Raw genomic sequence first — 26,576 nt, forward strand, 5'->3', positions numbered from 1 at the left:
GGGGAAAATGTTTGAGGTATAGTTTCCTAACTGAACAGATTATCTTTTTCTTTTTTTCACATAACCGTAACTGAGGAAAATAGCAATGTAGGTCATGTATATGTATAAAAGGAAAAAACCCAGAAAATTGAAAGTCTAATGGGAGCTGAGGGATGCTGTAGCCTAAAAAAAATCAAGGTACTTGGTCCCTGCTTAATTTCAGAAGGAAAAGATACATTGTTTAGATGTTGTATGGTTTTATGGATAAATATGGGAGCTCAACGATACAGTGAACTATAATCTGAAGCTTCAAGCTTCAGTTTAGTAGCTAAGAGAGCCTGTTGGTCCTGCTTAATGCCAGAAATTTTCCTAACATCCAATCTAAACCTCCCCTGGTGCAGCTTGAAGCCATTTCCTCTCATTCTATTGCTAGTGACCTGGGAGAAGAGACCAACACTCACCTCGCTACAACCTCCTTTCAGGTAGTTGTAGAGAGCGATAAGGTCTCCTATCAGCCTTCTCTTCTCCAGACTAAAGAACCCCAGTTCCCTCAACTTCTCTTCTTAAGACTTGCTCTCTAGACCCTTCATCAGCTTCACTGCCCTTCTTTGGACATGCTCCAGCAACTCGTTGTCCTTCTTGTACTGATGGGCCCAAAAATGAACACAATATTCAAGGGGCGGCCCAACCTTAATGATTCCATGTTTCTATGATCAGGACAGGGGATCTGGCCCCAATGGAAGTCTCTCTGAATGTATTGATGTTTGTTTGCAGTCAAATAATTTAATATGGTTTCTGTCTGAATTCATTAAAACAAATTTACAATCAAAAAAGTTTACAAGAACATAGCAAAGGTTTCTTATCACTTTTGTGGAGCTGACAAGTTAAAATATTGTTTCCTTCAACTGTTAGTTGTTCGTGCTCAACCAAAAGATCCAATGAAGACTTTATGGACGGAGCTTTATCAACAGTTCCTTAACAGATGCAGAGCCAGATTGGGATTCAGCTTGTCCTTTGGCTGGAGATGTTTTGGTTTGGTTTTTTTTCTTTTATTTATGTTTCATTCAAACATAGCTACAGTCTAAGCAAATTAAAAATGACATTTCCCTTTGTGTGCATTGATCAAAATACTTTTTACATATGCCAATATAACAAATAGGTATATACTTTACAGTTTAAATCCAGGGACATATTATCACTAAAATATTGTATTACTTCCACTGAAGTTTCATTCTCTGAGGACTGCAGAAACATCAGAAAGAAGGTAAAAATTAAAGGACTATGGTTTAGAAGCTGTACTATAGTTAGGCATCCATTCTGCCTTTCTTTCTGTGGAGTAATAAATTAGTCTTCTTTATCCAAACAAGGGAGAGTGATGGAGAAGGGACAAAACTTGGTGGCTTCTTAAATGAGCTTATATAGCCCATTCTTGACATTCCAACTAATGTAGGTAGTTTTGAAATTAAAATTGTAGGATTCATTCCTACAGTCCTCACTTTAAGCATCAAACTCTGTGGATATTTGGGGGCAGTGTAATTAACATTGCACTGAATAAAGTTTGTTCTAACAATTTCTTTTATAAATTGGAACTTGCACTGAAGATTATGGCAGAAAGAAAGGTATTCACATTGGAAAATAAGAATTCCGATGTTCTTTATGGTACTTATGGTAGCTTGTACAATTTCAGCTCAGTTTTCTTGTGTGTATTTACCAGAATACAAGCTAACTATGCAGCTTTTTTCCATCAAATACCGGTCTTCTTCAGTGATCAGGATGGATGTGGAAAAAGATTATCTAAGCTTTCAGAGAAAACTACCAATCTGTTACTTCCTAACTTCTGAGCACTTGATTTTGCATCCTAGATAATTTCATTATTAGAAAAGCTCCATGTCATTATATATATATTATGGTGTCAAGAAGAATATATCAACCAGTGAAGATATATGGAGAAATAAAGTTGCAGCTTCCACAAAATTATAATCTAAATGGGCAAAAGTATATTAAGTTAAAAGAACACACAGACAAAATATATTCATTCTTTGATTAGAACTGTGCTTTAAAAACTGGATGGTGCTGGGTTCCTCCTTTTCTGCATAAGTTATCACTTAGTGGTGCAGGTATTAACCCCCTCCACCAGCTCTGAAGTCGCATGAAGGGGACTCTTATTTCAAGTAGTCACAAACAACAGGAAAAGGCGATCTCTTTAGAATTCAAAGATCCTATCTTCATTGAGCATCCATACTGATAATAACCAGGTACAAAAATAACTAGGAATCAAGAAAGAATCTAATCTGTCATTAAATTAGTGAATATTGTAGTCCCTTCTGATCTATTTTTTTAAAGACCTGCAGGTAAAGTTTCAAATTTCCTTGATTTCCCTAACTGCACTTTCATTTAAATGTTCTATTTAAAGTCCCTATAGCTGTTAGGGTTACGAATCCTCTGATTTTGGATAGTGAAACATTTGGGGTAAGCCCTTGAGTCTAAAGCTCTCCTGGCAGGTATGTGTGTATGAGTCATATGTTTATGAACATTGATGGCTCCCAATTGTGGGTCTAAGAATATCAAAACTAGTGCATTCCTTGGGAAACAATTGCTGATTATAGAACTTGAGGTATGCATATTACAAATTAAGCTGCAAAGATAGCCAGAAATGCTAAACTTCTTGCTACAGTGAAGTCTTTCCTGTTCTTCCACTTTCTTCCGTCATCCTTTTTCAGCAGAAGGAATGGAGATTTGACATACATGACTAGACCACTTTCCCACCAAAAAGTCAGTCAGACCTGGTTCTAGATATTTTTTTGTAATCAGTTTAGGAAAATGGAATTTTGAAGTCATAACACAGGGGAAGGAGGTGCAGTGTCTGGAGACAGGTCAGCAAAGCTCAAGGGAGAAGAAAAGTCTGTCTAGAGACTGTCTAAACCTGGAATACTGTGGACAATACAAAAGCCCTTCATCTGCTATTTCCTGACACTGCTGGGCCAGCCTATCTCCATATGAAGTTAGATCCTCAGAGTTCTTGTAAGTCCAGGCTTAGTCTATAAAGCTGCCTTATAGGCTATAATACAGTTGGACATGATGATCTGGTGGGTCTTTTCCAACCTTATGATTCTATAACAGAGGGCAACAGAAGGGGTTACTTCTCAGAGGCCATAGCAGTCTAGTAGGGTTTATCAGTCTGGATTTGACATACTGTGTTCCTAAAATGAACAGGACCTCCAAGTACAGATAAAGAGAGTTCAAGCTGCCTTTCTGAGCAAAAAATGACAATACTGTTGTTGGGAGTGTCCAAGAGAAAGCAGTTGTCTCAGGAAGTCATATTTATAGGGGAAGAAGCCCTACAAGTCAAATAATTCAGCTAAATCTCATAGACACTCTTTAAAGTAAGGTTCTACATGCACTGGTGAGTCAGTGTAGGGCAAACCAATTTTCTTCAGAGAAAGATGAAGCATAGGAAGCATAAAGGGCAAATCTGTTTTTCCAGCAGAGTCACTACTGCACACAGAGAAAGGTACATGACTTGTGGTGCACTCTGGATGGGTCTGTGCTAACATTTTAGTTCAGATCAGGAGCACGCATTTGAAGTGAGTCTCTCAATTGCCCCTACCCATGCTTTGCATTCCAGAGCAGTGTTGGATTTCAAACCTGGATTCTTTCTGGATGCAAATAAGTTGTGAGATGTACTCCACTGAGTCTCCTGGACCAGACTAGAGTGGGCCCAAAATAAGCCCTCAAGCCTACATAGCATGAACAGCAGGTCCTTAGCACAGGTTGTTTTGCTCTACAGATTCTTTTCTATTCACTGCTTTGCTTGCTAAAATATATGTGGTGACTCTGGGACCCTCAGGACAGGAAGGATGGCTCAGCAGAAGGCTTAGAAATCAGAACAGGACCACCAAGCTGGCCCATAGCCTCTAAAACTCCTACTACACCCTTCCTTTATTTAAATAACCTTAAATACCCTTTTGGGGTTTTTTATATCTTCTCAACATAAATATTTTATGGAAAAAAATAAACTGTGCTTCCTGAGCTGTTTTGATATTTAATGCTCTGTGAAAAATACTTCTGATATCCTGATAATATAATTTGTCAGCATGATATGCAGTATAGATATAAATGGTTTTTTACTGTTATTTCCTTAGGGCTTAAATCTTTTTCCTCGCCTTCTTTTTCAGCTCAAAGAACTGTTCCACTATATCAAGTCTGCATTAAGCTGTGTCAGGAGTCAGGCACTGTAATAAAAGAATCTTAGAAAAATTCCCCGTTCTGCCTTCCGTAAACTGGATATGCCAAGGGGATGGGACATTTGGGATGCTTTCACTGGGGTGTGCATTTAATCAAAATGCCTGCTGAGAATCAGGAAGATAGCTTACCCTAAACTCTTTGAATGGGAATATTCTTTTTTTTTTTCTTCTGTAAGAATCATTTATCGTATTACTGTGTTCGCTTTTTGCAATTTATATTAAGATGCAGTTCTCCTGTGGAGAAAGTATTTGGAAAATTCCTGACTGTTCCCAGATGTGAAAGGCAAAATTTTTTTTTTTTTCCAGAGATTTGATCATGTATTATAGGGCATAGCTATTTCTGGCAAGGAATCATTGAGCAAATTCTGGAAAAACCAGAGAGGAATTAGCCTAACCCTCCCTTCAGCTTGGAGCTGGACTGATCTGGAGGTCCCTGAAGGGCCCTGCTCATTATACTGCCCTGACGGGGTGCTGTTTGTTCTCATATATCATTCACAGTGTACATTTCTTGTGCGAAACGCTCCAGCCCACAAACTGCCACACAATTTCAACTTGTTTGAAAGCAAAAGAAGCTTAACCCCTGGGCAGGACTTGCATTATGTGGAAGTAGCGTTATACTGTGAGGAGGATCTGTAGAGAGTTTCATCTCATGAATTTCTGAAAAAAGACTAGTATTTTAGTCTTTTAGATCTCAGGAGAGGGACCTGCCTGACCTCTTATTAACAGTGAAATCAAGTTGGTTGTTTCTGTCAGAGCAAACATTTGAACAGGCCTGTTCTTTGCAGGAAATAGCCAAGAACAGTATTGTGCTTACATAGTGCTAGACCAAAGACCAGGAATTATTTTCAAATAAATCCAGTGGGCTTCTTCAACTGTTCCTTAAGCCAATGATACTCTGTAGTTAGTGTGATGGGATATGATGAGGTAGGTACAGGACCTTCATATCCTTTCTGTGTCCTGTGAGGCAGAGGTACTATAGTCATCACAAAGCAATGAGAATCTCAGTGCCAGGACTTAGTGTTTCTCACCAGAGTAAATGTTCATACCATTGTTTATTCTTCTCACATGTACAAAAACATTCTACCAGGCTAAGTTCTGAATTTTAAATTTATGCTTCAGTAACACTATTCTCTGCTTTATTTTATATGTAAGAAGTTATTCTTAATTTTCTAGAGGATGGTGGGGGAGTAGGGTTGGCTTGCGTTCTCTGTTCTGTCCTATCCCGTGCCTATATGACCAAACATCTGCCTAAGAAGACTTCCTGGTTTCTAGATGCGGAAGTCTGTACTACTTTCAGATGACCTCAGAGGCACTATATGTGAAGCACCTAAACACTTGAACAGCTTGTTCTGATTCCTTATCTTTCCTGTTGAGTATTACTGAAAACTGCTGATGCGAACATCTGTGCAGCAATTACCAAAGCAAATGAATGTTACTGAAATGCTTAACTTTCTCTTTACAGGAAGTACCTGATAAGAACAAAGCCAATGGACTATATTTTAGAGATGGGAAATGTCGGATTGATTACATCCTGGTATATAGAAAATCTAATCCACAGACAGAAAAGAGGGAAGTATTTGAGAGAAATATCAGAGCAGAAGGTCTTCAAATGGAAAAAGAGGTAAGGCAGCTTTCTTGAAAAAAAATTCCAACAGTTAAATCTGTGTAGAATCTGAGGGCATGAGTTTTGTTTACTCCGAAACCCCTTCATTCTGTTGTAGCAGTGGAAAAATGCTTTTAAGCATGCATAAATATAGGCTATTTATTGCCAGAGCAGTTGGAAAGCATAGCCTAAAGGAAAATCAGATGCTTGAATTGAAGGCCAAAACAGACCATTACAGTCATCTTTTTCAACCTTATGCACAAGTAGGCCACAGAATTTCACCCACCGTGCTGTGCAATAGAGAAAACAAGTGCTGGGTTTGGATGGCCTAAATACTACTGAGTGCAATACACATTTCTGCATCTACTTTTCCTTTTGGCTGTCTGCTCCACTTGTTGCTGAGGCTTTTGGTAGTCTTTCCAGAGGCCTAACTAGATGCCTGCCTTCCATTTCCTATCAGTTTAGGCACAGGGACCTGAGCAGTATTTTGGTAGTTTGAAAACAGCCTGAAGTATTTCCTTCTGTCTTAATCCTAAACATGGAAATAATTGGACAGTACATATGAATCATTTATCTCAATGTTATTTCCACCACAATGTCCTAAAACAGTAAGTCTTTTCTGGACAAGAGTGTAAAAATGAATATAAAGTTTCTAAAAATTTATAGATGTGATAGATAGCATAAGCAAGGCTTAAAGAGACAATATCTCTTTTGCCCAGGCTATGTTCTTTCTTAAACTTTTGGAATTGTGCTTAAACAGGGCTTAAGTCTCACTTCCATGCAGAATAGATATTGCTGAATATTTAGCTTTTCTTGTGCTTGATCAGCTCACACACATGGTAATATGCATTGCTGCGCTGCCACTGATGGAAATGGAGTTTTCAGGTTACGGGTTTTGGTCAATTGTGTAGGTGTTGTGCATTATCTCCCTTTCTTTTGCTGAATTCCTGGTACACGTGTAAATATTCCACCTGTGTACTTGAAAGGCACAATTCTCTGGAGAACACAGAGGAGGAAAAAATAGAAGCTGTTCGTCTCCAGAATAATGAAAAATGTTTCCTTTCTTTGATTGTTTCTGCATGAACACAGTAACTGGTGGATATAAGTTTATAAGAGTATAACACTGGTTACGTTAATCAGTTACTGTAAACTATTCCTTCAAATAACCTAAAAGTTAGCATCTTTAGTGCTGCAGTAGTTGATAGATATTTTCAGTGGCAGCCATTGTTCATTTATTACATGTTTCTTGTAAACATACCACTGTCTGAACACGATAGGGTTGCTGCAGCTGTTCAGCTTCACATCCTAGAATTCTGCCCTGCTTCCACCAAGAGAGACACTGAAGAAGTCCCTACACGGGCAGTGTAGAAAATGAATGTGCAATGAATCCTCCCTATTGATACATCTGCCCAATGGTTTTGAACCAATATTTTCCTACTTTGTGATTTTTGCAGATTTATTACTATGCTACAGTCAGCACTGAAAGCTATGAAATCACTTTATATTTTAGGTATTTTAAAGCTTATTGCAACATTCTGCACAGAAAACATTTTCAAGTTAATGATTTAGGTGCCAACTATAGAGTTTTCTTGTGGCTTTCAAGCTGTTTACTTGGACTTTGCTGCCTGGGCTTCATGAGTGTTTCTGCCCATTTGAGTATTCATTTCAGTTTCTATTATGCTACTGACATGCAGTTTTATTTCATATTAATCTCATTTGGCCTTGGTGTGACTTCTTCCCAGCACCAGTAATTGTACATTTTCTAAACTCAGAATGATCAAAATGAGGTTGTGTTACATGACTCAGGCCAATGTTTTTAAAATCTAGGGTAGCGATCTTTTTTAACATATGACTCTGACCTAAAATTAAACCCTAGCATGTATATTTTATGATCACATCAGTTTCCATGTTGAGTTAAGTCCTTCAGGAAATAAGTACACTCTTGGTACAGTCCTTCCCTCTCCCTGCAGAGTAACAGCTGTGCTGCATAACACTTAGGTTTACACTAAGCAGTGTAATCACTTAATGCCTACATTATTTCTCATTATTTTTACTTTTCCTTTTGGTGAGGCTACACATCATTCTGAGTGTAATTTCTGGAAGATTTTAATAGCAGGCCTGTTTTCTAAGTGTTCGTACATAATATATTGCTTCCACTGGGAAAAGTTTGCTCCCAGATAAAACGAGAGAATTGCCTGTTGCTTTGGCCACAGAACTTATACAAAGGCAACAGCTGGACTGAAAGAAACTTTTTACCTTCCATGTATTTTTTGTGGTTGTTGGTTCATTCTCCTTTGACTACTGGCTGTTCATATATTGACATTGGATTTTGTTCTGTCTTTTTAATGTTAAATCAGTGACAGAAAGAAAAACACACAGGGCTGTTCACACTGCAATTTCAAAACTATATTCCTCAGTAACACTGCAGAGAGAGAAAAATGCACTGCAGTGGCTTGCTGACAAGTGCAGCACAGCAAAATGCCCAGGAAATGGTGGGTGCAGGGAGAAAAGTGTTCACTTAACAGCATGAAATGAAAAAGTGAATCTGAAATGAATTAATAAATGTTGAGATAACTTCAGGCACAATGTCAAGACCATGTAGCTGAGAAAGGTCTGAATAGGTAAATGTTTTTGAGTCTAGAAAAAGTTTATAACATTTTGCAGATATCCTCCAACGAATTCACATTCACATTCTTCAGTTATACCACAACACTATGCCATGCAAGTTCTGCCAGGTTTGGTGCTCTGTATATCCAGTAGTAAACAATGAGCGGATCCCAGACCAAGGAACAGATCGTTAAATTAGTGAAGGTATGGAAAACAGCTCTGAGAGTGAATGCTAACCGAGTGGATCAGCATAAATAATTTTCTGACCCTTGTCCCTGCTTTTCAGTGTATATTGGGTCTGGATAGGATGACATTGTTGTCCCAGTTCAGCAAAGCTCACATCCAACACATATGATCATGTGCATAGAAGCTGTTAATTGAAAATATAGGTCACTCCAGGAAAAGAGGCTGTATTTATCCTATATTGATTTATCCTTTTTTACAGTGTCTCACAAGTGAGATAAATATGATATCCTGACTCTGGGATTCTTGATGACCTTACTATTTTCATTTTTTAATACTCTTTGAAACAGACATATATTGGGTAAAATGGAGAGGGCGTTCTCCAAATGGAGCAAGTTCTCATCAGAGGTGAGGTGCCAATAGCTTTGCTCATTAGTAGGTACTGATAACCTTCTGTAAATATTACACAAGACTCATACCTTCCAGAGGTGACTGGCAAACGGTTAACAGGAGATGGCGTACTACTGTCCTCATTCCGAGGGTATGTTTGATATTTATCCAAAACCAAAATAAACATGAGACTAAGATCAGCCCATTGACAATCAGAAAAAAATAACTTGTGATCACTTTTATGTAAAGAGAAAGCATAGATAGCATCTGTCATTCCAAATATAGTGTTCATCCTTCTGGGACAAGAAAAACCCAGCATATTTTTTGAAAACCTATCTTTTCAAGAGAGAATGAAGCATCAGAACTACATTGGGACCATGGTATTTTTCGCTAGAATAAAGACCTCTTGGCCAAAATCCAGCTAAGTTCCTTTATCCCAAATCATTCCTGCAGCTTCAACTAATGTATTTTAATCCCTAACCTAAATGGTCAGGTAGAACTTAGTTGCTGTAAACAGCGATTACAGTGTGCTGGTACGTGGATACCATATTACAGACATCTTTCAATAAGGTACTTTAAATTATAGAATGCTAATACTATATACTACATAGTATGCTAATAGAGAATGCACAGAGGTAGCCAGCATAACTTGTTCACTTGCAACCTATTTAAGCTGGACTGTAATGCAATGCAAATCCAGGATAGATGTAAGGTAGGCCAAAGAAGTCTATGCTGGATGAACAAACACAGACCACCCTTGGATTTGTAATTTGTAAGAGAGAAGAAGGTCAACTTAGATTTAAGTAAATACTGTGTATCCAAAATGAGTCTAATGTTGGGTAGGATCTGGTCATGTAGCCCTAGGAATTCATTTAGTTTGAACCTGGCATGTTTTGGGTTGTTTGTTTTTTTTTTTTCTTCTCATGACTGCACTAAACTAATTTATACAGAGTAGTTCTACTACTAAATGTACTTAATAAATTTTACTTAATGATTGTGTCCAAAGTTTTTAGTTTATAATTTGTAAGTGGATTTTATACAGTTTATTTGAAAAAGCATTTGGGATGCCAGTAGAAATAGATAGATAGAAATGTAGTAAAGGGGAACTAACCACATAAGTAGTGAAAGTAGTATTCAGGCCCCTTATTTTTTATATTTTGCATATTTGTATATACTAATGTTTCAGTATAAAAGCAATGAACTGTTTTAAAGCAATAGGATTCCTTACTGCCTTAAAAAGGAGGTCTCCTCACAGCTACAGGATGGAATATGTTTCAGGAACTAGTTTCAGATATTTTACAAAAAGCAGTCAATCCATTTGGGCTTCTGCCCACACATTGATCTTTACATCTCCCAAATGAAGGATGTTAGTGTAGTGTACTGGTCCAGTTTTCAGGAACAATCCAAATTGTGTGTGTTTTGTGTTACATGCCCACTTTAAAATTTAAACATTGCCACCGTAAGTGTCAAGCTGTCACCGGGGTATCTTTAATTGCATTCACTCCCTGCCTCAAGCAGCAGCTGACATTTCTGGGGCAACATCTGGCAGATGATACGCAGCTGGTTTATACAATAGGCAGCAGAAATATACAATAGATGTTCTCTGGTGAAAACGCAACAAGAGGACAGTATAAGATTCATTTTTGTTGTATGAACAAATATCTACTAGCAGGTATAAATTACTCTGAAAGTTATGTTAATCTGAGTCTGAAAGTTATGTTTTGAGATCTTTTTCAGAGGTTGATGCAATATAGTTACAGGATGATATTATTTCATGACTTTTCAAGTTTGCAAGCAGATGTAGCTAGGTTCATGGTGAGGCGGCATGAAGCAGTTTCTCTTAATGTGGCTGTAATTTTGCACTAATGGGGCAGGACTTTAGAGGCTAGAAACATGTATTCAGTAAGAGACTTATATTTAGCAGCAACTTTGAGCCTGGTTTAAAATGATGAATGTTGAGAGAAATTACAGATGACAGAAGGAGCACACAATACAGTATCTCTGTGACTCTTGGCTCATCCCTGAGTGTAAAACCAAAATAGACTTTTGACTATGTCAAAGTGAGGTAGAAGTTAGAAATAAAGAATGACTATGAAAGAAAACAAGAGCTTCAAAGACTGAAACTTTAAATATAGTTGTGCTCAGAAAGTGATGATGTGAAAAAGAGACGTTATAATCAACAGCTATTCCTCCTGAGCGTAGTCAAATATTATCATCTATCTTTCTGGCAAAAATGACATCTACTACTTTTTGTTGTTGTTGTTGTTAGTACTGCAGAGCCAAAACAGTTATGTGACTGATCTGCTTTTTTCTGGTTTGTGCGTCATTGCTGCAATTGTTCATGAAAGTCCTGTTACATAAACGTTATTGCTGATTGTGATTCATGGGCAGAAAAGAATTAAGCTGACTTCCAGGCCCTAAGTGGCGTTTGCAGATCTGAGTGAGGAAAGGTGTTTTATAAACTTAGCTTATGTAATTTGTTTCTCTGAGAAGCAGTGCACAGTAAAATCTCCGTGCCTTTGGAATGACTCTAAGTTTCTTTTTGTTATAACTTCAGTTTATTCAGTTATTGAAAGAACAGTAACTTGTTTGTAACTTAGTGCTGCTATAGATGTTAATTTAATCAACCAGGTGTGCAGTTTATAACGGAGCACTCAGCCTATGGCCCAATAACTATGTGCAGCTTGCCAGGAGAGTTTCAGTGGTGGTCAGGAGCTGGCTGCAGGTCAGCTGGGGAATGTTTTCCTGGCTGCTGTTTTCTTTTGGTGCTCGTATCACTTCTCTGTGATGTTGACCTTTATCTGCACATACCAAACCCTCCTATCCACTAGAGAAAAAGGTGGCTAGGGAAAGCTTCCACCACCAAAACTGCATCTGCTGTCCTCCAAGGTTTTTTTTACAGAGAGGAATATATCTGTGTGTATGCACTGTGTGGCAATATATGTCCTGCTGCTAGGAAGCACCAGGACAACGGTGCATGTGATGATCATCTGTACTGTGCAGGCATTGTAGGTCCGGCCATGTGGGGGACGTCACGTATGGCTGAAAGGCTTCCCTTTAGGACAAACTATATAGCTGCCCACCTAGAAAAATTAGGGGTTGCTGACATAATGAGTTTCTTAATTCCAACACAGTTCACATCATCTTTTTCTGTTCTATAATAATGTGTGACTCCTTTAATTGCAGTGGGGCAGATTATTGGCTGTCACCTTATCATTTAAGTCAACAGCTCAATGGCAGTTTATGCTAGCTGAGGGATCTGTCTTTTACATGTTAATGCATTTTAAATTACATCATTCTGTATTTGTAACAATTTACACATCCTGTCTTTCCTTGCCGATTTAATTTTAAACCACACTCAAGGACAGTTTCAAGAAGAAAGGAAATCAAATTCTTTCCTGTTCTTTCTTTTTTAATAGTGATGGAGGACCCTCCAGTTACTGTCATCACATACTTAACCCATGTACATATACACGTATACACTCATGTATACACACAGCAGAAACAAGGATAGTCAATATCTTTCTCAAGGTAATGAAAAATACTATGTAGATGTTCCTTCCTTTGACATAAGGGAGAGAACTTTGCTTCCATGCTAGAGCTGCAATAAGTAAAATAGTAAGACATGAGTAACAGTGGCAAGCATCTCCCCTTGTCTGAGTAACTAGTGTTTGGACAAAACTAGGCCTTCTTGGTCATTGGAGAAGATCCCATGCAGTTCAATATTAATCTACTGCTGTAACTAATATAAAGCATTCAGTAGTTTCCATGTACTCTAGTAAGTTGTTTCAGTCTCTCACTTTTCTGATCCTATTATTCAATATGTAAATATCTACAGCTAATGAACTTACAGTACAAATTATGCGGCCTGCAGGAGCTGTGGTTTCACGAACAGCATAATATCCCATTATTAGCAGATGCAGTTTGTTATTTACTGTTTAAGCACTGTGTCTGATTGTATCCACAAATCGCAGATGGAGACATCAAAGTGACATAAACTATGCCTGCAAAAAGAGAACCAGACTCAAATGCAACCCCACCACATGCATTATAAGTGAAAGTGCTTCCAGCTATTTAATTTAAAACATTGAGCTGTTCATTTCATCCAAATTCAGCCCGAACAAGTTAAAAACAGACTGGTCTTCCAAGATTTATTGTTAGTTTATTATCTAATGCAAATAGCAAGTGGAGTCTCTTTTTGGCAGTGTTTTAGAGAAACATGTATAGGTATGAACGGAAAAATATCCTTTTCCAGAATGTGCTCTGTACCAAAAAGCATCATCACTAAACAGAAGAGGAGTTTCTAGCTACCTGAGCTTTGGAGGGAAAATGTTTTAGCTTTCAGATACTATGTCCACTGTACAGCACAGTGGCAATTCAGAAGAGAAATTTGAGAAATTTGAGAAGGTACATGGAAGTCTGGATGGATAGAGTCTGAACTTGAATTTCAGTGTGCATTTCTTAGAAGTAACCTTCTTGATTGTCTGAGGGAGCCAAGAAGTTAATATGTTTCTGAGTTAACAAATTCCAGCCTTTAACAGGACTTTGTAAAGCTAGTAGACTAAGAAACTGTTGCTGAAAAAATTATCTACATTTGAAAAAGGTATGGCTTTTTCATGGAGTATGGAGGTGATATAGAAAATACATAGACAATTAAAAAAGGATAAAAGGGGCCCTGAGATACTTCTTTTCCTTCAGGAACATTGAGTAGGAATTTTTTGTCAAAGAGTTTCCTGTCATCAGTCTTCACAAGTCAGAATGTCAAAAACCTTTTGAAGGACACCAGGTTCATGGAAAAAAACAGACAGATGAAAGATTAAAAAAAACAGTGAAGATTACATACAAGATGTCCTTTATATGTCAAAAGTCACCTTTCCCTTTACAATAATTGGTATTAAACTGCAGTTATTTTTGAGGTGTTGTTTGCCTGCCAGTGGCATCAGGAAGAAGCGTAACTCACAATGCTACAATCACTTAATGCACAGTGAGAGTTTTCATTGCCCAAAGGTGACGTGACTGGGTTGCCGCAGCACTCCCATATACTACTGGCTTAATAAGCATAAATCTAGAGCTATCTGTAGTGAACAGAAAGACAGAGTATATGGAAACACCAGCAGTACATTTTACATTCTCATTTCATGTTCATGATTTTGATGTTGAACTTGTTTTGAAAAGATGGCATTGTGTTTACAGCATTGCGATCTGAACAAATAGTATTGATTTCAAGTGGCCGCAGTACCTTCTTGGTCTAGGAGACATTTGCATCTTCCCTTGCAGCATGAAGTGGTATGGGGCTGCCATCCCTGGAAGTAGTCCCGGGAGAGAAGCGTGAATCTGGAAGGGACAATTCTGTTTTTCACCCGCTTTTGGCACTGGAGGTCCTCTCATCAGCCGATTACTTTCTTTGTTATACCAGGTTAATTTGGTCATGGAGTGAATGGAGCACTGGTGCTGTTTGCCTTGCATTAACTGTATTTTAACTGTGGTAAGAGCCTCACAAAATAGAGCTAGTCAAATCAGCTCAGTGCTCGGACTTCATTGAAAAAGATGTTTCAGTTTATGGCTCTCTGGGCCCAAATGAAATCCAGCATTATACACTGCATATTTAGGTATTTGTTTCTTGCTGCTTCAGAGTGATAATGAAGTGATGTTGTATATGAAGTTTAATAAAGCCTGACCTAAGGAAAAAATGTTCCTGAGATAGCCACATTGACTGAAACCTCTGAAAACCAATTAGTCATGTCCCCCTCTTTAAAGTTGTATCTGTTTTAAAAAACTCTCTTCTGTGCATAAATATCTTTCATATTCATATATGAAAGCTTATAAACAATCTCTAAAGGTGCCTTGTAGGCAAAGCAGTGTAAAGACCCATTTCTTTCCTCTTGGAGGTTTTCATGGTACAGTACTTACAACTTTTCTTAGATACAGCTTGTTGTTTTTCTTAATAGACTCAAATAGATCTTTCCATTTATAAGAAATAAGATTGACTCCCCTTTCTGACGTCTCCACTGTCAAGCACTAACACAAGAATTTTGTGCTTACTTTTTTTAACAACCATCTCCTAAACCTTTTTAAAATTCCAAACCTTCCATAAAGAAGAAAACCTTGACAGTGAGAATGTAGATAGGAGAACAACAAAATGGAGACATGTAAATCGGGGAACCATGACTCTATACTTCGTCTTGCAATATGCAAAATTCATATTTTTAATGACTGGTAGATTTGGAGACATTTGCTCTTTGTTTCCACTGTGGTTTTTTGACCTTCCCCTTTCAGGTTAGTTTATAAATGTCATGTTTTGAAAAACTGCCATTGTAGGCTAGTAATAATGGTAGAATATTGAGGGATTTTCACATTCACATACTTCTATACATAAGAACTAGAAGTATATAGTTTTCTTATATCTTTCTGTGTCTCTGTAATATCATATCTAACATTGAATATACATGATTTCCGTATATATAAAATTTAAGGGTTTGAATTTAGGTATAGACAGGTTTTAAAATGAAATTGTTTGGAAAATTATCTCCCATAATAAGCTGTTACAACTCATCCATCTAATTTTAGTGTATTTTTTCCACATTTTAGTTTATTTGGCTTAGATTCAGAAGCAGAAATTGTTTTTTGAAAGAAGTGTATCAACAAGTTTATTTGCTTGACTGGTAGTTGCTAAATTCCAATGAATATATTTTTCTACACTTTAAACATTCTTCTCTTTTCTTCTTTTTTTGCTGAGGAAAATTGCATGAAGATTTTTTAATCAATCTACTAAAACCTCTTTTATTCAGGTCATTCCCTTTAAAATGTCCATTTAAATGAGATACTGATAACATTCTCGAGATTCCACTAGTTGTACAAATCTGATATTCTCAACTACCAAATGTCAATAAAAATGAAGTTCTGTAATGTAATTTTTCATTTCTTTAAAATAGAAGCTATAAAGTTATCCACATCTAGAAGACATGTTTACATGTGTCACTTCTTCTGACTTGTTTGTAATGCAAGCATATAAAATAATTTTTGATATAGGCTTCACTTTGATGGTCTGAAGAGGATTTATCACCTCTGGAGTGTACAAATTAGGTCTGAAAGCCACTTCACCAGGTAACACCAAGCATGCTCCAGTTCAGGATCCTGCATATTACTAGGGAGTGAAAAGCAAAAGAAAGCTTTTCTTTTTTTCCTTTGTTGCAATTCATTTTGTTAAAAAGGAATGTATAAATTTTCTGTGGAGACCAGAAGAATCACATGGAAGATACTAGATTTGCTCATAATACTGAGCACTTGTCAACTGGCTCAAAGCCAAAAGGTGCTCTTTGTAAAGGCTTTTCTTAGAATTGTTTTCTTCACCAGGTCCATTTCTTTAGAATTTTTCCCCTTCCAGTGTATGCAGTGAAATCACCATCTCTTAAGTTTTTTAACAAATCAGAAAGTACTCTTGCCTAGTCCAGACGACTGGCTTTTACCCTGCCCTTTTATAGAATCATAGGATAATTTGGGTTGAAAAAGACCTCAAGAGGTCTGTAGTTCAACCTCTTGCTCAAAACAGGGTCAGCTATAAAATCAAGACTATGCTGTTCAGGACTTTCATGTGCCTTTTTCCAGGTGGATGCACCTATTCATTTTTTATGTCTGTTTCTGGGGTTTTTTTGGTCTTTCAATTCCATAAAGGAGGCCAGCTACTTTTTACATTTATCTTAAATGAAAGGCAGATGTTACACTCAGTTTTAATATGGGTTAGCCAAACCTCCAGTAATTCCAACAACTCAGAGTTCTACTGCACTGCTCTTTATATATTCTTTTCCACTCAGAAACTTGTCTTTCCATACCTAGACTTCTGTGCCTTTCATTGCCTTGTAAGTTAGTAATCTGAACTGTGACCTCATTTTCTGGAGAACCTGGAGAAGCTCAGGCATTCTTACTGTCATAGGAGTACCTATGGGAAGGTCATCTTCCTGAAGTAAAACTGTCACCAATGCTAGGTCAGGATGGCCATGGCTTTTTTCTTCTATGTCTGTAGTTCAGTGCAGGCTACAGCCTGGCCCTTCATCTTCAGAGTTCTTGAGTTTGTACTGTGAGCGCTATTGCTATTGGAAACCGTGGCTTTCTGAAACAGTATTGGATTAAACAATGTCCTGAAAGAGCAGTTGAGTGGATGGGAGCTGTAGTATGTAGAACATTCAGGGTCAACAGTCTTGTGCAGATTTATGGATTTTTATCAGTAGCTTCATAAATTCACAGGAAAGAAGAATACAAGTAATAAAATAAAGAAAGTACTGGCCAAAATCAAGAGGCCTTCTAAAGTGCGAAGGATGCTAGTGGGAGGCTTTGGTATTTGCAGGTCTGTACTTCCTTGTGTATTTTCTGTGGGCAGAATGAATAATGTGGGATGGGGGAAGTGGATGACAGCCAAGGCCTTGTCAAAAGTTCTGAATCACTTGCTTTCACTGTGGTGTCCCAGACAGCTAAGCAGTGAACTAGAACCACCTGTGAAGGTGCAGTTGTAGGAAGTAATGCGTCTGCACCGGTGCAGAAGTTGGGGTGGGTGGTGAGCACAGTTACAGGAGTCCAGGAAAAATAAGGGCTGTACCGCAGAGTCCCAAGAGGGAGAAGAACCATCTTATTGACCGTAGCTGTTTGCAATGCAGATACCTGGCTGGGGAGGAGCAAGCCTTTCTGGGCAGCAGTTCATCTCATTCTGCGGAAAACAGAACAAATGAATTGTACCCTGAAGGTGCTTGACCCTCTCCATTGCAGACATCTAAACATAGTTGCCCTGAATCACACCTGTGACATCTGCTCCTTGGTACTAAACCTTCAGGCAGCTTCTCAGGATCAGTGGGCTTAAAGCCATGATAGTGCCCGTGTTTTGATACAAATATAGCAGCCTGCCAGTGTCCAGCAGGGGAAACTAGGTCAGATATATGGCACACACCATATCTATAAACTACTAAAGATATGCTTTGTTGTTTGTCGTGTGCCCAAGTGATACTTATGGACTCACGGGAGTAGATCTGTAGATGGCAGGATCAGCCCCAATACTGGCAGAGTGTAAAGCAAACAGCTAACAGAATTATATGGCAATTGTAAAGTTTAATTCAAAAAACCCCAAGCTATGGAATAGATTAAGGCTTCTGCAGATTTTCCATTCTTTGACATCTTCTGTTCTTTGCTGTGAATTGATGAGTGCTTGCTATGTCAATTTACATTTTCATCTTGGCCTGAAGGTGAGCACACTGGAATTTTGGGAAAGGGGGAGAAAGATGGTGGGCAGAAAGCATTCAGAGGAAGCTAGTATCAAGATGTGGAGGCATATCCACGTTAAATCATGGCAGATAAGTAAGAAAAGAATCCTTCTCACTGTATAACTCCTCCTATAAAAACCTGAGTGTAAAATGTCTTTACAAATTCAACACAAGCCTCATCTTTTGTATGTATGGAGGATGACTTAACAGAAGGCAGGGGAAGAGAAAGGCAAGGAAATAATAGTCATTAATATAGATTAGACTCAGCAAACAGGGAAACATTTTGAAAATGTGAAAACATTTCATTTAAACAGAGTCCAAATTAAATGCCTAATATTAAATGCCATGCTATTTGATAAGATCTTAGCTTTACAAAAGAGAAAACAGAAAGGAAAAAAAAAGAGAAAATGTGTGATTATATAATCTAGTAATACACCAAAACATGCTATTTTGTGTGGACAATATTTAAACTTAAATACATTTGAAATGTTTCATGTGTTTACCTACAAATTTTAGAAATCTTGTTCAATTTGATTAATTTTTGTGTAATTTATTCAGTTTGATGTAGAAACAAAATGCATTTCTCTCTTAAACAACAGAGCTGATCACTGAAATGTTCATATAGGACTAACTATATCTCACTAACAAAAGTTTTTATTTGCGGATTCTTTTTAAATTTTATTTCATAGACTACATGTAAGGCATCAAGCATATTTTCCATCAGATACTGCGTAACATAAAACAAAACCTCATTTCCTAAACTTGTTACTAGATTCCTGATGCAGAAATGCTGGATGTGGCCTTTGCAGTCAGATTCACTGCACAGGTGTTTTACTTCCTGTGACTACAGAAAAGTAAAATTAGATTAATAGCCTAGGACATGGTGCCAGGCTCACGATTTGGTTCAGATCTCATCAGAACATACATGGAAGTGAATTAACTACTTGCACTCATATTTCTTATCCAACGTTCAGATATTTTCACAGTCAGATCCTAAAAATTTGCAGTGGGAACATTAATATGGTTCAGGTTTTCTTGAATTTGTATTTTCTAGGAAGTGCATATGCGTCTCCCTAAATGCCTGACAAACATTCTCCCTCATTCTATCAGTAAAGCCCCGGAGCACTGTCAACAAGCTATTACCAATATCCAAAAGCACTCATCTGTTTCATCCTGTTATTCTTGAGTATATACCCTCTTGTAAATTGAATTGTTCTGAGTTAAGAGTATGTCTTTAACAAAGGAAAGACATGTTTCTAATGCCCTTAACCATTTAATTTTGACCTTGAAGTCTATAGAACCTGAAGATCTCAGAAATTCATTTTAAGTAAAATAATGATATATTCCACACTAAGTGCTGCATATGAATACTGTTCAAAATATCCTAAAATTATCTCTGAAGGAAATTGGATGGGTTTGGAGAAATTTACTGTTTAAATACCATTTTTGCCTGAATCACCTTCAATTCTTATCAAATATCTCTTTATTTCTTAATTGATTTTAGTATGGTGAAAGCAAAACAAGGAGGGTGGGGCAGGTGGATGATGGTTTTAGTTTTCCCAAAGTCAGGAACCATATATTCATTGCTGCCTTCTTGCCAGAGATCATCACAGTATCATCCACATGGAGAGCATGATATAGGGCTTCTCTTTTTATTCCAGATTAGACACTGTCAGACCCTCATATCACCCTTACAGCCCCATATCCCAGCTCCTGGAAGTCCTAGGCTGGTGCTAGACTGGATCTGTGGACCCACTTTAGTTTCACCTGTTGTCTTTGAGATGGTGCTATGCCTTGGTCTTTTCAGATTCACCTGTGGTTCACATAAACAACAAAAAGGTTTAATGTGCAAACAAGTCTTATTTTAGGAAAAGATTAAGTACCAGAACTAAAGAACAAAACATGGCAAACACTTTTATCTTATACTTAATGCTTAAAGCTCTCCCTGCTCGAGCCACTGTCTCAGCCACACTGGAGGGACTAAGGAAGTTTTGTCTGTCTTGCTTCTCCTGCTCCAAGTCTCCCAAGACTGACTTGATCTGTGGAGCATTTTGAGATTGCTTCTTAACCCTGGCTTTTCCGCAGGGTCAAACGCCCCATCTTATTTCAAACATCTTCGCATCTCTCTTCTAGATCCTATCCCCTAGTAGGAATGCCAGAGATTTATGCCAAATATGCCAATAATGTCTCAGTACCCAGTCCTGCTTTTTAGTGTTCTGACCCCACTTTGGAAGTTTCTTTAAATTTCCCTTGCCAATGTAATCCCTAATTATTAAAGCAGTCCTAACACTGTTGGCCTTCTAGGCTTCTTATAGAAGCCAGATGCAAGGGGTAGTTGTGTTGAGCATAGGACTACTCTTCCAGATGTGTTGTTTAAAAAGAAGTGACACCATTATTTGCTCTCTGAATTGCCCCATTTTCTTTTTCTAATATTTGCTATGCTTATTTTTCATAGTGCGTTGTCTCTCAAGATGAAATGCTCTGTTTCCTTGATCTTGTATTATGACATCCTTCAGGGCAGAGTGAAGGTGAGCTGTGCCAAATAAGCAAGGTTTGATTTTATAATGTTTTACAACTACTTGATTAGCTTGCAAGTCCTAATAGAGGAGACTGGGAGGGTGTGGGGCCTCAAGAGGCTAAAGTACCTCCCACAGCTCCAAGGGCAGGCCAACTACATGCTGCCAACTGTTTATCCAGTTTTTTTCCTAAATGCCAGTAGCCTCCCTTGCCAGATCACTCTAATGTTTCAGTATTGTTCAGCTTGATTTTTTAACATATCTGACCTAAATCTCCTTTGCTACAATTTAATTCTGTTATTCCTTGCCTGATTCAGCAGCAACATGGAGAGCAGTTCATTCCCTTCTTATCCACAACTGCTTGTTACTTATTTTTAAGATGTTACTGTGTTATCTGCTTAGCATTTTCTTCTGCAATTTAAATCACCCTGGCTCTTTCATTTTCGTCTAGGTCAAATTTCCTAAAACCCTTGATCAATCTCATTGTCCTGCTCTGATCTTTCTTTAATTAATCCATATCTTTCTTACTTGGGCTGGACTTTACTCCCTGCTGAATAGCCATGCAAAATGAACGACCAGGGAAATTTGAGCCCTACACGCTCTTAATTTGATATTCTTTTCCCCTTCATATACTTTACCTTACTCTTGCTTCTGTTGCTATCTTCACTTCTTGATCCTAACAGTGACATTTTGTGTGTTCATCTTTTCTACGTTTTGTACCTTTCAGGCTCCTCACTATCTCTGCCTTCTGTGCTACAATAGCATGTTTGTCAGACCTAGAGAGTCATATGAGGGAAGCCATTTCCTTACGCACAAAGCATGATTCCCCCCTGCCCCCTCTTTTTCTTTGCTCTTCATTATATATAAAAAAATTTCATATGCTGATGTAAATTCATCACTTTAGGCTCTTCGTGACATTTCTAATATTAGACCTTCTATTTTCTTTCCAGTGTTACTGTCACTGCACTTTCCACCAACCACGTACAGTGGTGGTGATTGCTCAGTTGTTATCCAGAGCTCTTTCCTTATTAGTATTTTGATACTTTCCTGTTAACCTTTCATGTTCTAAAGGAGACATGGCATCTGTGCTGGATGGGCCCTTTAAGTAAATGCTGTCAGAAACAAAATCGTTGTCAAAACTTTCAATTTGCTCCCATTTTGTGCTTAAATGCCATCTGGGCAAATCACAAATTTCCACATTCTTCTTCCCATGGTAGTTTGTGGAATTTTGTATGCATTTATTTTATATAAGGTTCCTCTCTCTCAAACGTTAAGAGGACTTCCTTTTACTTCCTCAAATTGAAATTGTTAAAAATACAGATATGTGTAATTTGTTGTACTCCAGAGGTTGTCATTGGCAGAGGTCTGATGTTGGAAATACCTCCATCATAGGTCATACATAGTCAGAGAATGATGTGTAGGACTAGTTGCCTTCTGTGGTCGTGTGAGGGAACCTGGTGAGAGAAAAGTGACGTTGACTGATGTGGAGGAGACAAGCAAGCATGAGAAAGATGGGATTCTGGAAGAGGAAACAAATATATCAGTGGGAGATGTCTGCCAGTTGTGCGTTTGTTTGTGTAAGACAAAGGTGGAGAAGGACATTACACCTGAGGGTGCCTGTGTGTACAGCAGAACGAACTACAGTGACTCTATAAAGTTGCATCAAGTGGTGCAAAGCACGTTTTTACACTACATTTCTTGGACATGCTAGGTGTTATATTTTAAATATTTTGCAGGAACTACAGCCTGCAGTGTATGAACAATTATAATTCCCTAAGTGGTGGCTTGCTGAGAAAGCGTTCTACAGTTTGGATAATTTTTTCCTATTGTCTAGTGATGTAACACTAATAGAATATGTTTAGAATATGTTTTCCAATATTCATTGAGCCCAAACTGCTTTGTTTTTAATCAAATTCCTTTCAAGAAAATGATTGAATTATAAGTTATAGAGTCCTTGATGCATGAGCCATATTGATTTTTTTTTTCAGAAATCATCTAATGGAATTATAATTTTCCTGTCAGGAAATCTTTGTAATAGAAGAAAACGTCTATAATACTGCATCTACAAAGTGTATAGAAAAATTGGTATTGTTAAGTGCAGTGAGATTTTATCTTATTTTTCTTTTTGTGTTGCATTTTTACACTCCCCGTATAAGAGAAAGAAACAGACTGCTCTAATTATGCCAGCTATACTAGTTCCAGAGGTATGATAGGTGAGAATTTCAATTTTACTCCAGTTTTACAGTGAATAAAAGTATCTGAATAGTACTACAGAGCTAAAAAACACTCTGGTGACTTCTGTTCCATCTTTAGACTGTGAATTCTCTGCTGCAGCTCTTAGAGACACAGCCCCTCTATGGAAAGTGGGCAAAATAAGAAATTCTAGAAACGTTTACACCTAGTGTAATTTCTGTCAATAGATAACAAAGATGTTTGCACTTTCCTAAGCTGAAGAAATCTGCCTTTTGCTAACTTGGGGACTTCTTTAAAAGAATGAATATTTCTACATCTTTAGAGAAAGATAATATTGTCTGTTAAGAAAAGATCTTCATTGCAGTTGATTTCCATGGTGCAAGCAAATTTGGCAAGGGGGATTCTTGTTTCACAGCATCATACAGACCTCAAATGTCAATATTATCCAGCAAACAATTTTAGGATTAGTTCCATCACTTTGCAACATACACAATCAGATCAAAACTAACATTACCTTATTTGATAGTGATGTTGGCCTTGAAAGAAAAGAAGACTTGCTTGTTTTCTGTAACTCCTCTAATTTAAACTTCATGTAAGCTCTGAACTAGGAGAGCAAATCATCTTTGTCCTCTGACACATTTGTCCTATCCATTAAAATATTGAGCTCCATCTGGTGCTGCTTTGCTCTTCTGTGTCATACAGGAGGTGTTTTCATCCAACACCTTATGTCACTAGGCACACTGGGAACGGCAGTAATTGATCAATAGTGGAGCTTGTGTTTAGGTGTCTGCCTTGTCAGTGTGTTTGCCATGAATGGAAGTTGCTTTATAACAACAAATTAGAATAGTCCAAAGCAAAATCATAGTTTACCCTTGTCATACATGGACCTTGTTTCATTTAAAGCACATCTAGCACATGAAGGGATTTGTACAGAGATGCACAAAGGATCCAGCATTCTCCCTTCTTAGTTTAGAGATACTATTATGTAGTTCAATTTTATCTTGTCTCCAGTTAAATACTAATTATGCCACCTTTGCTTAAGAAACTTTTATTTTTCTTCTATTTCTGATATACATTTTTTAGCATCAGATGATCTAGTTATATACATAAGTCAAACTACTCTGAGCTTAGCTGAATAGAGACAGATGAAAAATCATGTAGACCATCAACTATCAGGAATTTCCTTTCTGCTCTAGACCATAACTTTTCTTTTCATGATCAGCCTGAAACTGTGACTTCATGAAGCCAGTACATTAAGATGGTTTTGCCTTTCTTTTGTTGTTATGGATATTTAAATTTTTTTGTGTGTGAAGTCTTACACAGTCTGACCATGGTTTGGGATTTGGAAAAAAGGTAAATCTACCTAATTATATTAATATGAATTGTGAGCTGAACAGTGGTAATCAAGCTTATTCTTGCCATCATACTTTGCTTTCGAAAGCACTTTCAAGTAGCAATGGTGTCATACCTGGAGAGATGGCTGCTCTACCATATGCTTTGGCAGATTTCCAAAACTTCCCTTTTAAAATTTTGTTTACATTTTTAAAATGCATCAGATCACTTGAGAATCTTTAGTAAGACTACACAGTGTAGGTGCCCAGAAATTCACTATGACCATCTTATTAAAGCAATATAACAACTCTTTGTGTAATGGAGAAGAGGAAAGGGAAAATGGCTCACTCACATCTGCCTACAAATAAGCCAGACAGAAGAGTTTTGCAGCAATGAGTTGAACAATGTGAAATGAATCATCAGAAGACAGCTCCTCAAACACTTTCCAGTTCTAATAATCCTAGCAGTAAGATAAATAAAGCACAGAAAACTCAGATGTGAGCCAAGGGAACAGGCATTTGAGTCGCCCAGACTCTCAGACTACATGGGGAACTATGGCTGGTAGAGCTGTGATTTACTTTCTTCACATGCATCTTTCCCCTTCGTCTAACTGGGTCTTGTGTTTTCTTTGGTGCCTTTCCTTTCCTGGAAAATGGGGACTTGCATTAAGTTTGAGAAGGTGCTGTGACAGTGGTCTTCTGTGACTTTCCTGCAAAGCAGAGCAAAATATGTGTCCTGCACAACCAGGTATGGTGCAGAGACCCCCCAGGTGTTGCCGAGTGAATTAGCTTGGGAATTGCAGGTATTATAGTCACATCAGCATGGGATAGCACCCAACATAATCAGCCATGCTAGCATGCACATGCACTAACCCTGCAGGTCCCTATGTAGCCAGGGCCAACACCTCTGCCTGTAATTCTTCACGTTGTGGATGTGTAGCTGACTTAAAGAACTCAGGGGTTCATTGTGCCATGTGGACTGAACTAAAGCCTCTCCCTGATAGTATCATTTGGAGTAGGCTCTTCTTCAGCTATGGTCATGTTGAGTTCACTAGCATCTCTCTTTAGAAAGAATTTTGCACTACACTGTCAAACATAGAGGTATACAGAGCTACAGGACAGTTCACTGCATCCTAGAAAGCGTTGACACTGAAAAGACTTTGAAGTCTAGGTTGATAGTCGTATTTCTTGTCTTCCTTGATTGTATGAGCTGAGAAACAAGACTCTGAAGAAGGAGTTGGACAGTCAAATAGCTTCATCTTGCTGGAGCATAGGCAGGTGCTCAGAACCTGGGCTGCTGCAAACATTTCTGTGTCCACATAGGAGGTTTGTGGTGGCCTTTCTGTCCAGAGATGCTGTGGTGCCCAGAGAGGTTGTGAGGTCTCCATCCATAGAGATATTCAAGATGCCACAAACCACTCTAGTTGTCCCTGCTTTTAGCAGGGGTTTGGACTAGATGACCTCTGGATGTCCCTTCCAACCTCTATTATTCTATGATGCTATGATAAGCAGCTTGTTCAGTTCCTCTAGATTATTTGTATGCAAAAGCTATAATGCCTGCCTGCATGTTTTGTGTGTTTGATTGATTATTAAGTTTTTGAAATTAACTGTTGGACAAAAAATAAATTGCCTTTTTCTTTGCCAGAGCAATGTTTCTCTAGCAAGCCTCTAAGAGCAAACATGAATATTTAATAGACAATTCATTAAATGTGAGTATTTTCTACTTCAAAAATTATTAATGAGACATAAATCTGTACTGGAAAAATATTGGTTTCATATTTTACACTTGGGATAAATCACAAAGGAAGTTGCCTTATAAAATGTAGTTCAATTGTATGATATATTTTTAAAGGTCTGTGATGCCAAAAGTAAAATATTGTACATAAAAGACCTTTTTTGGCCCATAGTACAGTCAAAAATGTTTGATGATCTCAAATATCATTGTATAAAACATTAACATTTTTAATCTAAAATTGCCTAATATCTGATGCCTCATGTAGAGAGACTTAATGTCAAATAATGTGTTCATAAGTAAAAATACATTTTCTGCTCAGAGGTTTTAGCTGTCTGCATTTTTAAATCTGGAAGTAATTAATTTCACATGTTTATACTATCTTCCAGTCCAGAGGAATTAAAAGATGAATCCTATCTGTTTGTCAGATGAAATTAATTTGATTAGCTATTTTAATTGTCACAGAAATCTAAACCAGGTGGGTCAAACCTGTATTCATTCAGTATTTACTAATGCGATTATCAAGAAACATTTTATCAATGCTTCACATTCC

General features: G+C 37.7%; 1 protein-coding gene across 1 annotated transcript in view; it reads left to right on the forward strand.

Moving 5' to 3' along the window:
* Positions 1-26,576, forward strand: part of ANO4 (anoctamin 4) — a 135,699-nt gene that overhangs the window by 23,701 nt on the left and 85,422 nt on the right. The window contains exon 5 of the mRNA XM_064450042.1: positions 5,686-5,844. Coding sequence (XP_064306112.1) covers positions 5,686-5,844 — 159 coding nt within the window. The remainder of the gene's footprint in view (positions 1-5,685; positions 5,845-26,576) is intronic.

Source organism: Phalacrocorax carbo, chromosome 1 (genome assembly GCF_963921805.1).
Source record: "Phalacrocorax carbo chromosome 1, bPhaCar2.1, whole genome shotgun sequence".
Classification (NCBI taxonomy): domain Eukaryota; kingdom Metazoa; phylum Chordata; class Aves; order Suliformes; family Phalacrocoracidae; genus Phalacrocorax; species Phalacrocorax carbo.